At 32.1% G+C, this 15,031-nt stretch overlaps 2 protein-coding genes and 1 pseudogene across 2 annotated transcripts; 1 reads left to right on the top strand and 2 right to left on the bottom strand.

Moving 5' to 3' along the window:
- Positions 1 to 1,410: 1,410 nt before the first annotated feature.
- On the top strand, positions 1,411 to 2,913 carry LOC137807297 (homeobox-leucine zipper protein HAT22). The gene is made up of 3 exons (XM_068607884.2): positions 1,411 to 1,844; positions 2,090 to 2,169; positions 2,432 to 2,913. The coding sequence occupies exons 1-3, from the start codon at positions 1,551 to 1,553 to the stop codon at positions 2,661 to 2,663; spliced, it is 606 nt and encodes a 201-aa protein (XP_068463985.2). The 5' UTR covers positions 1,411 to 1,550; the 3' UTR covers positions 2,664 to 2,913.
- Positions 2,914 to 8,810: 5,897 nt separating this feature from the next.
- On the bottom strand, positions 8,811 to 10,612 carry LOC150028819 (uncharacterized; annotated as a pseudogene).
- A 399-nt stretch (positions 10,613 to 11,011) lies between these two features.
- LOC150028818 (uncharacterized) lies at positions 11,012 to 14,711 on the bottom strand. The gene is made up of 4 exons (XM_090300400.1): positions 12,395 to 14,711; positions 12,011 to 12,319; positions 11,833 to 11,917; positions 11,012 to 11,746 (listed from the first exon to the last, which is right to left on the bottom strand). The coding sequence occupies exons 1-4, from the start codon at positions 12,946 to 12,948 to the stop codon at positions 11,012 to 11,014; spliced, it is 1,683 nt and encodes a 560-aa protein (XP_090156526.1). The 5' UTR covers positions 12,949 to 14,711.
- Between the last annotated feature and the right edge of the window lie 320 nt (positions 14,712 to 15,031).

Genomic DNA, 15,031 nt, shown 5'->3' with positions numbered 1-15,031 from the left:
CCACTATAGATACTAATATTTTTTTTGTCTTTAAATTAATATCTAATTTAGTTAATATAATGACTAATTATTTTTTGTCTTTAAGTTTGGTTGTTATTTAATGATTTTCTTGTAGTGCTATTAAATTTTATGAACATGTATATTTTTTAAATAATAAATAATGAATTAAAAAAAATAATTAAAATTTTAATAAACTCAATAAAATTAATAGAAATACCTAATATTAAAGAAAATAGGGAAGTAAATTTTAATTTCAAACCAAAAACTTAGGCCATAAACTTAAATGAATAGTAAAGATCTTTTTAAAACGTGCATTATATGTTTCAGAAATGTGTGTAGTAATTTCTTTAGTTTGAGTTTGTGTCAAATTTTCAGTAGCCACACCATTAACTCCAAATTAATGCCAATCATTTTACTAAAATGCCCCTCGAAGACTAATGAATAGTCCGAATATGAATGTTCGTTCTGGTGATTTATTAGTTACACAGCTTGTTCTTAGTTTATTTGGGTTTAATTTTGTTAGTTACGTGTTTTCACTATAGAAGCCTCTTACACTATTATGGAAATATTATTTTACATTGGTTGGTAGGATTATACTTTTTTTTTGAACCCACGCACTATATTTGAATATCATTTGTTTCAATGTTATCATCATTGTTAGTTAAACAATTCTTTCTTCATTCTTTCTTTCTAAATCTCAATTTTCAACTTTTAATCGGAAGAATTTTATAAAAGGTACTTCCATACTCAAATAAAAATTTGATATTTGATGTATAATATGCGTTGTATTAATTACATATATTTATTTTATCTGATGTATTTATTTATATAATTTGTGATGAATTATTTTATTAAAGAATTGTATTTGATAGGTATAATCATAAAATTAAAAACATCTTATTTATCATATATTGTTATTTACTTTGAGACTTTTATTTTTAACTGTCTCGATATGGATCATCCAACTTCGATAGGTACTGTGCAATTATTAAGTGAAATGAAAAATGTACTGATTATTTACTCGATGTTGAATTATTTAAGTTAGTTAAACTATTCTGAATATACAGTATAGAAGTTTTGTAAAGTACGATGAATGTGTTGGAACCCACCTGTGAAGACTCGCAAATCATAGGAAAGTTCTGGGAAAGATACATGGCTGACTCGAACAAGGTTGGAATTCGCACAAAGAAAAAAGAGAAAATTGTCAAATAATAGTATATCATTAGGAAAACTTATGGTTTCCTAAGAGGGGTCACAATCCTAAGCCATGCTTTTACTCTTTTTCATTTTTTTATTGTTACATTTAATATAGGAGTTGTCATTAGTACCATAATTATTCTACACACACAATTTTATATTACTAATGAAACCAAGTAGCCATATAATAACTTATTGAAATTGAATTTCTATGACCAAGACCAAACCCAACAATAAAATCTGTATTATATCCACCTCTTTCATAAACCCAACTTTCCCTTTTGACTATATACTTCATCATACAATTCTCCAACTCCTTCTCTCTCTCTTTCTCCTTCTCTCTCTCTGTGAAAATGGAAGACGCTGAAGAATGCATCACTGGGCTATGTTTGGGACTAGGAATGGGAGGGCATGTCCCAATAAAGGGTAAGCAGAAAGAGAAGAGGCCTGTGGCGTGCCTAGACTTAGCGTTTGAGCTTTGTCCAAAAGGGGAAGCCATTAACTTGAATCACGATAAGGTAGAGAGTACTGATTCTGATAACGATAACAGCAACAACAACAACCGAAGCAGAAAGAAACTGAGGCTTTCCAAGGACCAATCATCCATGCTTGAGAACAGCTTCAAACTGCACACCACTCTTAATCCGGTATCTATTCACCTTTTCTCCTTCTAATTTTTTCTATATATCTAAAAACTTATCTCTGGATGTGTGGATTAGATTGCACGCCGCAAGTGGTTATTGTGTATGGCACACATACGTAACACTAGTGATGATTTTGTTTCGTACATATGATCATTTGTATTGTACCATATGTTTATGAGTCAATTCTTTTTGTTTTGTACCACAAGGTGAGAGAGTTTATGATGTGTTGGTTTTGGTTGGACATGCAGGTTCAGAAACAAGCACTGGCTCATCAATTGAAGTTAAAGACAAGACAAGTTGAAGTTTGGTTTCAGAACAGAAGAGCAAGGTACGTTAACGTTATACCTTTGTTTATTCTTGATCAATTGTTTTGCATTAAATATCTGGGTTCCTTCAAAGCTCAATCTTTAGGGGGTAGAGATAAAAAGAGAGGAAAGAAAAGGGAGAGTTTTCCGTTTTCTTTTCCAGGGCTTGGTTTTGTTTATTTAATAAATTATTAATTGTGTTGACTATATCGTCCTGTGGCGTGCATTAAATTTCAGAGATGTTATTATATGTTTAAATATCATAATTAATAATGATATGTGCAGGACCAAACTGAAGCAGACAGAAGTGGAGCGTGAGTGGTTGAAAAAACAGTGTCAAAATCTAAGCGATGAGAACAAAAGATTGAAGAAGGAATTGCAGGAAGTACGTGCACTTAAGGTTGGATGCATTCAACTATCCAAAATGGCGACTCTGACTATGTGTTCTTCCTGCGAGAAACTAGTAAAACTGAATGAAGAAAAGAAGAATAATATAGAGTCAGAGGGTAGAAATTGATATATTAATTCATGAAAGATATAATATTGGAATATAATGTAGCAGCTGTTGCTATACGTAACTCAAAAGCTTTCTAATTATGATTAGAATGAAAAACAGTACATACATATTATATATTATTCCTTGGTCCCCACATCGAAGACAGAGCAAACTGGGGCGGCTTAGATAGATACGTAGTTAGTAATCAGGTGTCTCTTCTCTTGTACATTTATTCAAATTAATCAAAATTATTTATTTCTCATTTTGTTTATTCATTTTGTATGTGTACGTATATGTTGTACGGACAAGGAATAAGCTTTTGGATGGCTGAAACTCAAAGATAAAACAATTCCTTAAGTGAGACCACTAATTAGAGATTAGGGCTTAAAGTTGGAATATTAAATCTCAGCTAGATAGGATTTTGTTTTATATTTGCGATTGATATCATGACGTGAAACATTGGTGTTTTCGTGCTTCACAAGAATCCAAACCATATAAATATACAATAATTTTTTGAGATCCATAGTTGATCTCATTGTAATCTTGAGAGGAATGTTAATAAAATAATTTTATTGCATAGGAAATTTGAGTACAATTTTTGGAAAAACTTCATGAGGGTTTAGTGCGTGACGTGTGTGGCGAAGGGATGTATGCATGTCACAATATTTAATAATAAGCCCTCCACCAATTTTTTGTGAGTGTTTGTCTTTGAGTGTTGAGGTGGTTCTTGAACCAACCCACAAGACAAGACAGAAGTAGGTTGCACTTCACAAATTGAGAGAAAATGCATGGAATTTGCTAAGTCATAATCCTAACATTATCCAAGTATATTGAAATCTAAAAAAAATCATTACTGAGAGACAGTGCGATGCCTTTATGATGGCACCATAAGCAATACAAGATGCAATAACATGGTTTTAGAGAAACTTTATAGCGTCTTTTAAGGGATCGCAAATGAATTCAAACACACTGTTTTCACAAATCCAATTCAGGTTGAGTCAATGTTCATAAAGAATATTTGTTGTGATTGAGTTATTTTTCTATCAAATAAGTGTGACTTTTTAGCACAAGTATTCTCATAAAATTTTATAGTTATGATTTTCTTAATAAATACTACTTACATAATAAATTTTAAATAACTTTGATAATATTTGAAGAAATATATTTTAAGTTTAATTCAACCTTTTATAAATTTATGATAAATTTATGGATTTTTATAAGATCTGTCTTAAAATCATGTTAGTTACATGATTTTTATTAATTAATAATATTTTTTTTCGCATTAACTAAATGTACATACAAATTCAACAAGTCACACCCATTGGTGAAAGAAACTATCCCTTGAACTAGTTGCGTACAAAATTACATTCAATATAAGTCACGCTCGTTAATGAAAGAAAGTTATTATTTAAACAATTTGTTCTACGAATGTTTTTAGAATAAAGTTTAAGTTTATAATACTATTAATTAAAATGAACCAAGTTAAACTATTTTGAATCTAAATGAATAAATTATTTATTTTCATGTAAAAGATTAAAAAGGTATATATATTTTTTAGTAAGAATTTAAAAGTTTACAGGTCACTTTTACTTTAATTAAACATTATTCGTAATGCTTTATAATTTGGAACTGAATTATCTTCATTTAAATTACATGTTTTATTTTTTCTAGTCAATATTATTTTTGTTGTTTTACCGTCAATACTAATTAGTATTACAATAGGATTTATATTTTATTAATTTGTTAAACAAATGCCTAATCATTGGAGAGTTAGAGACTAGATTGGAGTGAACTGAAACGCATGTAATATTTTTAAAATTGGGAAAAGTCTTATCGTTTATTTTTTTTATAAATATATAAAACTACAAATAATATAAGATATAGATATAATAGAGAAAAAAGAATTTTTGAAATTTTAAAAGTTAGTTGTTTTGAAATAAAAAAAGAGAGACTAAAAAAATAAGGTATGACAAAGAAGTAATAACATGCTCTTAAAGATAGAGATTAGTGTTTGCCTTATTTAAAAAATATTTTGAAAGGAAGAGGACATTGCATTTGTCTACGAAAAGGTTTCATAATTACCAAGTTGACAAAAGCATATTTAGTTTCAACTGCCAACCATTAAACATTACTATGTCACATATGACCCAAATAAGGTCCATAAGCCACAATCAATTAATTTAAGCCATAATGGCACCATTATGAATTCAGTTCAACTGTACACAGTATAATTTCTTCCACTTAATTAAATTTTATCCACTTATAAATTATTAGACATTTTTAATTCAGTTTTTATTAAAAAAAATTTCTTTAAAATATTTTTTGTTTTTATTTAAGTAAATTGTTACTTAATTTTATCATCAATAAAAAGACACTCGTTGTTTTTATCTTTTTTTTCTTCTAATTTATCAATGAATTCAATTTTTTTGTTTAATATTATTGAACTCACTGATGAACCTGTTCTTAGAAAATGAAGGAGTAAGTTAGAGAAATAAAATAAAAAAGATAAAAAAAGAAACAGATAAAAATACTTTTAATACTCAAATATAACTTTTTATATTAAAAAGTGAATTTTAAATTTTAAATTTAACCTTATATTATAAAAATAATTTATAAAATAAGATTTGAAGCACCTTTATTTTTAGTTGATGTGAAATTTGTAATATTTTAATTGAAAATTAATTCAAATATTCTTTAAAATTTATTTAATACAACACATCCTTAAATCATTAGTTAAAGAAATACTTTTTTTTAATAGAAAAGTAGTTCCAACAATCTTTCCACGATTTGTCTGCTTGAGAATGCATTTTTAAATGAATTAATATTTTTCAATTAATTCACTTCATCATGAATTTAACTTTGTACATTGTTAGAATGTAAATATATTTTTTTACACCGTTAACTAATTAAAATATACGATAAATATAATATATGAGAATGAGAATCTACAATTGGCCGAAAAAGTAAAAATATGAAAATATATTAGTGAGATGTACAGTACATGATCAAAATTAATCTTCTTGTTATAATGAATTAAAATAATACATACTCAATGATTGAAGTACAAAAAATTACTGAGTTTTATATAAAACAAACTTGTGATTTAGTATTATGTACATGAAATTTGGAAACAATAATTTGACCACGTTGAACAAGAATTCCTGTACAAGTACAAACATGGCTGTAGAATACGATTATATATACTAGTCCAACATCTTACTAATACGTCAATTTATTTAATAAAATAAATGGATTATTCAAACGGGTCCCCATTTCCCACTGTCCAAGATTTTAGAATTCATATACCTTGCCACTTAAGCAAACTCTATTTAATTAACACTTCTTTTTTTTACAAATAAAATTTGACTTTTGGTCATGATTTCTCAAGTTATTTTATATAATTCTATACGAATCAGCAATTTTTATTTTGAGAGAAAAAGAAGGGAAGAAAGTATAAGCAATGATCTTGGTGCACCAATCATTGGTCATCCCTTTCATCAGCCTCCACCAACTCCCTTTCATACCAATTCAATAATAATAGCATGCATAGCACAGTGGTGTGAAAAGAGGCACATATATATAATGAATGGGAGAATATTATATTGAAGCTTGTCCTTGTTGAATAGTTCAGCTAATAAAACTTCACCCTAGGAAGGATACCATCAATTTCTGTGTTCATTCCAATTACACAATATATATATATATATATATAAACATGGCAAGAGTGACCATTGCAGTAAGAAAGGTCAACTGTGTGAAAACAAAACAATCAATCAAAATTGGGCCACCAATTCAGATTTTAGTCATGATCATGGCCCACTCAAAATTGCCCACTCCTCTTTACACCGCCAACAAAACAATTCAAAGAAGCCGCCACATATGTCAAAATTGTTCATGTAATATTAATTAATAGAACAAATTCAATTTACCAATGGTTGATACTTTCATGTAATCAGGAGTGAAATTGTTACGAGTAACTCACATTAAAGGGTCAATTATATACAGTCCTATAAATAATTTTAAGCTTATAAAATAAGATAATCAAACTAGTTAAGTTTAATTAAATAATAAAAGTTTAAGTATGGTTTTTATAAATTTAAATATTTTTAATTGAGTTTCTATTAAATCTTTGGATTAAATATGTTTTTCGTCTTTAAACATTTATGATGAACTATGTTTCGTCACTCATTGAAAGTGTAATCTTATTACACTCTTATATTTTATGAAGTTATGCGACACATTCTCCCCAACAAACGATGTTAATGAGTTTGCCATGTGACAAATGGAGTTCCACGTCAATAAAATTTGACTTTAACTATTTATCCACATCACATGACTCTCTTCATCTTCTTTAACCACTTTGTTTTTATAAATCCCGGGTTTCTCAATTTTCACTCACAAAATCAAAGATGAATTTCCTTTGAAATTTCTCTTTGTTTAGCTTCAAGTTAATATCATAATTTATAAACTACTTGCCTTGGTTTGTTCCAAGACAATGAATAACTCAAGGTTTATTCAAGGAGTGATACAAACCAAGACAACAAGAAGATGACCAATGATGCACACTATTAAAGGTCATCTCAACATTCAAGTGAAGACCTCACTAGAGGAAGAAATGGACAAAGACCAGAGCATCTCAAGTTCTTCCTGGTGGTCTTCTTAAGAATAAAACAAGTTGTAAATAATTTGGGCTCACTTTGGGGGTCCAAATAGAAAATATAGGCTAGAATAAGGTACCTTTAGCATAATAGGGGGTGTGAGTAGAATTTTAGCTTGTTTCTAGCCCTTTTGGAAGACATTTTGACCTAGTTTTTAAAAGGACAAGCCTAGGATGCGGGTTTGACTTAGTTAAATCCTAAGGCCGCCCATTTTTTCCCTTTTCCCATCCTACCACTTTAGCTTGTTCTCCAAGGCTCATTCACCTATAAATAGGAGGCCTATCTAGTGTATTTTACAAGTTGAAATCAATAGAATAAGAGTTAGTATGCACAAATTGTATGAGGTGTTAGTGAGGTTTGAATTCCTCTTAGCATTTAGGTCTTATCTTGTGAGTATTGAGAGCTCTCAAGTGGCGACTATCTTCACTTATCTTGGAGGACAATCATCACATAAGCTTTCTCCTTCCTTCATCTATTCTTCCATTGTCATTTCATTTTTACTCTTTGTATCATGTTCTTGTTTGGTTTTCCTTGTTTCCATTCGGCAATTCTATTTTTGTTTCTTTTCCTTGTTCTTTAATTTCGCACCTTCTAACATCATTTTCACCTTATAATTGTCTTTTTCTTTTGCCTTTGTGAAATGAACCTTCACATCTACTTAACCACTTGGTTAAGTTAATGTCCAGTGGGGATTTTCCAAAGGTCTTCACTCTTAAATTCCTAAAATCTCAATCCAAGTAAAGTGTCACACCATGAAATGAACAATCCTAAAATCAACTCACATCAAGGAGTGAAGTTGAAATGTCAACAACCATAACTCAAATTTTTTAAGTAAGAGGCCTAAAATTAATAATATTTCATGTGATATGGAATTGTGTTTGCACATAGGGAAGCAATGTAATCAATTCTAGCTTCATCATAAACAAGGTGATATATGTTTTGTTACTTTTTGTGATTGATCTCTCCTAATCCCATGCTGTGATGTGAAAGGCTACTACTAGGTTCCACTGATCTTTAATCCCATTTTCTTCGAATTCTTAAGCATCATCACCTACAAATTTCATATTATAATTAGAAAAGGTGAACAAATTTCACACATTTTTTGATAATCAGGTTACATACAAGTGATATTTATTGAGCAAATATTCAAGACGAATTTTAAGACATGCAGATAAAGCTAGGAAGAATGTACAAATCCAAAAGTTTCTTAATGTCATGGCCCCATAACACTACAAGAAAAACTGCATATACATACGGTCAAAATCCGTATGTAATGCAAGAAATCCCTATGTAAAACATGATTACATACGGACGAAAATCCGTATGTAAAACCGTCGTAGGTAACTGCTACATACGGATTTCAAATCCGTATGTAATTACATACGGATAAATCTGTATGTAATTACATACGGATTCATCCGTATGTAACAGGGGAGGAGATTACATACGGATAAATCCGTATGTAACAGGGGAGGAGATTACATACGGATAAATCCGTATGTAATAGGGGTCAGTATTTCGTGTAATTGAAGGCACTAGAAATCTGTTCAGAACCTGCATTATCAGAAGCAATTCCAGTTTTCAGAATTCATTCAAAAGCAATATCAATCAAACATTCAGAACTGCCCATAAATATTTCCGAATGTTCAAAATATCCAATATCCATCAACATTCAGACCTGTTCATAAATACAATCCTATTTCTAAATGTTCAAAATATCCAAATGTATTTTTCATTAAAACATAAAAAAGCATCTAATAAAAGAAAATTCAAATCATTACAAAAGTTTTAAAGAAGCTAATAATTATTATAATCTTGACCAGGTGAATTTTTGTTGTTCTTCATGATTACTATCATGTTCATTATGATTACTATGATGTTGTACTTCATCATTGTCTTGTATCTGATTTTGTTGAGTTGGTTGCGGGATATTTGGCTGTTGAAAAATATTTTGTGCCGCTGCTACTGCTTCAGGTGGTAGATATTGCAGCATAAAATTTTGGAAGGATTGAAATTGAGCATTCATGTCTTGAATCTGCTGCTTAAGTTCAACAATTTCTCTTGCATCAGCTTTGTTATTACTAGAAGATGCTTGTGTTTCTTGTAGGCAGCGATCAATACAGTCTTTGTGATCATCGACATGTCCAACCCCATATATTCGTCCCTTGTACCTTCCACCTGTAGATTGTAACCAACAACTATTTATTAATCTTTCCTTCTCAGCAGCATCTAATGGAGTAGTTATTGAGACAGTCGTAGATTGTGACTCAGAGACTGCTCGAGAAAATCTACTTTGAAAATCTTCCCATTAAAATGAAAAATATTTGTTATCATAGTAATTAATGTACATGAAAAAAAAAATTAAAAAAGTTTTGATAAAAAAACTAACATGTGTCCGTCTCGATCTATCATCTACAAAATCTCCAGTGCTCTTCCGTATATGTGTTTGTTGAAACACTTCATCAACATGGACCGTGCGACCAAGCTCCTGTGTCTATAAAGAAAACATTTTATAAATTAAGGAGGTAATAATTAATCATAAATTAGTACAAAATTTTATATGGAAGTCATACCAAACGAATAGCGTGTTCATGCACGCTAATGGATCCTCCGGTGTGCAGACATCCACCTTTTTCAGACAAACGATTTTTTTAGCTGTATTGCATTTGGATCGATACAGAGGCATGTTCCACTGTTCCAAGAGGTTGTTCCAAACATTATTCCCAATCCATTCTGGTCGTTTTCCTTCTTGGCGAGCCACTTTAAACATTTGTGAAAGACTGTGAGAAGCCTTCGTATGGAAATTTTTGTTAACTTTGTCCTTATCTTCAACCCTCCATGTGACCTTCCTCTGCAAAACAACAATCATCAATCCAAATTGTAAATTATAAGCATTTTTTAAAGGAATAAAAAACAAGTACCTTAAAACATTGAAAAAATATATCTCGGTCAGCCTTTGGAATTGCCCCCCATGTCAGCCATGACTCACTAAATTGTTGCTTAATGGTGGCAGTGATGGCCTTGGATGCAATTTTTGATGGATAAAACCTAAATACCAAAAAAAAGTATAAGAATAATAGTAATGCATATAAATTGAAATTTATTATATTCTTACCCTCCCCCAATAGGCTGAATCAAAGGGCGATCACCAGCTGAGAGGACCTTGTCCTCTAAGTTATTGCCTGCAAAATTTGAATGCGTCCCTCCTAGATTTGTATATGGAGATGGTGTAATATCTGGGTTTAGGGTTGATGCATTAGAACCAACACGTGGAGATGGTGTTGATGCATGGTGGGGTGGATTGGGTAGCATTTGCTACTGGTGGGGTCGATCCATGAGTTGAAGAAGGAATAGGTGTATTGGGTTGACTGGATGATGGATTTTGATTGTTAAATCGTGATAACAATTTTATCACATAAGGTTTTTTTCCCCTTTTGTTGTTACTCGGTGATGGTTGATCAGAACCTCCTGATGACATCTATATATATGGCATGAAATGATAATGAAGGTAATATAAGTTTATGAATTGAGAAAAAATATATTGAATATAGTTTAATAAAAAAATTCAAATAAACATGTAAAAATTTCATCAGCAAACATAACCCAAGAGTATGACATCAAATTAACTGGAGCAATAAACAGTATGTTAACAACAACAGTACACAGTAGTTCCTACAATACATATTATTTGTTAACACTGGTTGCCTAAGTCTATTCAGAGGTAGAGATGTCAAAGTCATCTCCATATTCGTCTTCACTTTCTCCGTCCTCATTGTCCTCTTCCCATTCATTTGTTTCTTCATCTATCTCATGCTCAAATGATGATAGATTGTTTATGTCCACTTCTTCAAGCTCAGCCTCTAAATCGCTTAATCCTGAAACTTGTTCAACTTCAATCACTTCATTAACATGTGACATTTCATCAACTTGATATGGCACTTCAACTTCTACATCATCAGAATCTATACAAGCTCTGGGCTTTGTTTTGATTGCAACACACCAGCCACGTTTGTCTCTGCGTGATGTTGGATATGGTACATAATAAACTTGTCGAACATTATGTGCAATGATAAAAGGATCAAATGGCACATATCTTCTATCCATTCGAATATCCACAATACCATATTTGGAATCCACTCTTGTACCTCTTGTTGATGGATCAAACCAATTACAGTAAAATAATACAACTTTCTTATCTGAGGTCGAAGAATTGTACTCCACCTCATACATGTGTTGAATCACACCGTAAAAATCATCCTCACCTCCTTCTGTAATACCCTTTACATGGACCCCACTATTTATTGTTTTCTTTCCCTCGCTCCATGCATGAATGTGGAATTTGTACCCATTCACAAAGAATGTGTGCCATTCTTTTACACACCTTAAAGGACCAAGTGATAAATCTCTTAGGTGTTGGTTCTTCACAGTTAAAGGGTCTTTATGAACCTATAAATATATGAATGTCATTATTTTTTTATGAAATGGTTAAAGAAGTCAAGAAAAACTAAATTATAGATTTTGTAGATACATACTTGTATCCTAAACCACAAAGGGAAATCTGCATGTATACGAGCCGAAGCATGTGATTCGGAAATTTCATTAGAATGTAAGAAAGAGCTGTCAAAATATAGGTGTCAATGCATTAGGTTAGCGATAACTTAATGAATGAATAACAATTTTTACCATAAGTATATCGTGCACGAGGCTTACTCAAGGTATGATTTAACTTCATTACAGTTGATCAAAACATGAACATGAGCTGAGTTCAATTCTTCATCAGTTAACCAACGAGTGATCTCCCTTCCAAAATGACGTCCAGGTTGGTCAAAGATAGATAAGATTGATGGAAGCCTTTCACTTTCAATGTCCACTTCATTTCTACTATGTTGTGGTCTTAACATGAAGTTGTTGAAATAGTGTGAACAAAAATGAGTTGTCTCACGATGCAAATAAGATGCGCAAATAGATCCTTCTACCCTAGCCTTATTCTTCACAGATCGTTTAGCATATCCCATGAATCTATAATCAAAGAAATATGTTATGATTGATAATTATACTTGACATTAAATAAAGAGTAATAACTGTTATTATTACCTTTCAAATGGGTACATCCACCTATAATGGACAGGGCCACCAAGTTTGGCTTCATATGCTAGATGGACAGGGAGATGTTCCATAGAATCAAAAAATGCCGGGGGAAATATTCTTTCCAATTTACAAAGAATTATTGGAATGTTTTGTTCCATCCTAGTAAGGTCATTCTCTTTTAGTGTTGTAGAACACAAATCTTTGAAAAAATGACTTACTTCAATAATGGGATTTAGAACATGAGTTGGTAACGAACTAAATGCTATGGGAAGTAGGCATTCCATGAATACATGACAATCATGGCTTTTCATCCCAAACACCCTTCCCTTGTTCACATCAGCACATCTAGCCAAGTTCGAAGAATATCCATCAGGCATCCTAAGATCTTTTAACCATTGACACACATGTTTAATTTCCTCGGTTGCAAGTGTGTAATTTGCTTTTGGCTTGAACATTTTTCCATTAGGATGTGACTTCAGTTCCAAGTCTCTTCGCCTACAATACAAACTTAAGTCCATTCGTGCTTTGTCATTGTCCTTTGTCTTCCCACTCACATTCATGACAGTGTTAAAGATGTTATCCAATTTTTTTTTTCAATATGCATAACATCAAGATTATGCCTTAATATATTGTCTTTCCAGTATGGAAGATCCCAAAAGATGCTTCTTTTTGTCCAGTTATGCCACTCCCCGTAACCATGTATTCTTTGCACACCACCACCTTCAGTTACTTTAGGATAAGTCTTGACTCTATTCCAAACTTGTGTAGGTGTGAACATAGGTGGTGGAGGATCCATGTCAACTTCCCCCTTCTTGAATGCATTCTTGTTCCTCCTAAATGCGTGATCATTCGGTAAAAATCTACGATGCGAGTCAAACCAAGAATTTTTGCCCCCATGATGTAATCTAAATGCCTTTGAATGCTCCATGCAATGCGGGCATGCCAATTTACCATGAGTTCCCCAGCCAGACAACATACCGTAAGCAGGAAAATCATTAATCGTCCACATTAACGTTGCCCTCATCATGAAGTTTTCTTTCCTTGAAATATCGTATGTTGGGACACCACTCCACAATTTCTTGAAGTCGTCTATCAAGGGCTATAAAAATACATCAATACCAGCCTTTGGATTGAATGGGCCCGGTATGAGACAACTCAAAAACATATAAGGTTTAGACATGCACATTTCGGGAGGTAGATTATACGGAGTCACAATTATTGGCCAACATGAATAGGGTGCATTTGATGCTTGCACATATGGATTAAAACCATCAGAGCATAAACCTAGTCGCACATTGCGTACCTCCATAGAAAAATCGGGATATACTCTATCAAAGTGTTTCCAAGCCTCGCCATCACATGGATGACGCAAAATACCATTAGTGCTTTTGTTATGATAGTGCCATGTCATTTCTCCCGCAGTTTGTGTTGAAGCATACATTCTTTGCAACCTTGGAATTATTGGCAAATAGAACATTGCCTTTACAGGAACTGATTTTTTGTTACTTGATCCGGTGTTCTGATGATGGTACCTTGGCTTATGACAAAATTTGCATTCAAGCAACGCTCCATCATTTTTATCGTATTCGTTATCATAGAAGAGCATGCAACCATCCACACAACAATCAATCCTCTTAGCCTGTAATCCCAACTTCGACACTAGCCTTTTTGCACTATAATAACTTTTAGGCAAACTTGTTTTGGTGGGTGTTGCATCCAAAAGCATTTTTGAAATAAACTCCAAGCATTGGTCAGGAATATTCCAATTGGATTTGCAAGCTAATAGTCTAACACACATTGATAATTTGGACTCTGATGCCCCTTCATACAATGGCGTATTCGCATCCAACAAAAGCTTATAAAATCTTTGACTTTCTTCGTTGGGAGGCTCTTCCATGTTATCTACATTTGGTGCCTGGACTGACTCTTGTTGCCTAAGAGCATCATACACCATTTCTTCCATCCACATAAATTGGTCATCTTCTGCCTAGTTATGTGCACCATCCATTCCCAAAGTTATACAATTATCGTTATTATACAAGTCACCTTGTACCATGTCTTCACCATGATCCGTCCAAATCCAATAATTAAATTTGGAACCATGTTTGTAGAGGTGAACCTTCACAACTCTTTCCTCCAAAATTCTTGTACAATCACACTTACTACACGGACATCGTATTCCCCCATCATTCTGATAACATTCTTGTTGGCAAGCTTTGGTTATAAACTCTTCAACTCGCAATATAAAAGACTTTTTCAAAGCACCTCTTCCTCTATGACACCTATCATACATCCATCCACGATTTGATGGAAATTGATCCATGTTCTGTTGATGAAGCAATTCATGAAAAGTCAACCAATTTTTAAGACAAGCCTTGGAAGACCGAAAATATTGTTATAAATTGTATTTGCAGATTACTTATTGGAATAAATGTCATCTTTGTTAGAAGCAAACATCTAAGAGTTTGTGTTACAAACTCTGCCTAATTCAACCATATATGGATTTTCATAAGTCATCCAAATTTGGCTAATATTTATGCTTATTTATTTATTCATCCAAATTTTGATAAGTCATCAACAAGAGACTATGCATTTGTTACATTGTAGCCAAGACGTGACAAAAACATTGTTGTCAATCGTACT

Source organism: Phaseolus vulgaris, chromosome 3 (assembly GCF_051622355.1).
Source record: "Phaseolus vulgaris cultivar YP4 chromosome 3, ASM5162235v1, whole genome shotgun sequence".
NCBI lineage: Eukaryota > Viridiplantae > Streptophyta > Magnoliopsida > Fabales > Fabaceae > Phaseolus > Phaseolus vulgaris.
The sequence above is the reverse complement of the archived record's forward strand: the minus strand, read 5'-3'. Positions and strand labels throughout refer to the sequence as shown.

Coding starts and splice junctions, on each gene's coding strand:
- LOC137807297 (XM_068607884.2), top strand. CDS start 1,551: ATGGAAGACGCTGAAGAATGCATCACTGGGCTATGTTTGGGACTAGGA. Junction 1,845..2,089: donor TGCACACCACTCTTAATCCG/GTATCTATTCAC, acceptor TTGGACATGCAG/GTTCAGAAACAAGCACTGGC. Junction 2,170..2,431: donor TTTCAGAACAGAAGAGCAAG/GTACGTTAACGT, acceptor TGATATGTGCAG/GACCAAACTGAAGCAGACAG.
- LOC150028818 (XM_090300400.1), bottom strand. CDS start 12,948: ATGAATGTGAGTGGGAAGACAAAGGACAATGACAAAGCACGAATGGAC. Junction 12,320..12,394: donor TGGATGTACCCATTTGAAAG/GTAATAATAACA, acceptor CTTTGATTATAG/ATTCATGGGATATGCTAAAC. Junction 11,747..11,832: donor CTTTGTGGTTTAGGATACAA/GTATGTATCTAC, acceptor ATATATTTATAG/GTTCATAAAGACCCTTTAAC.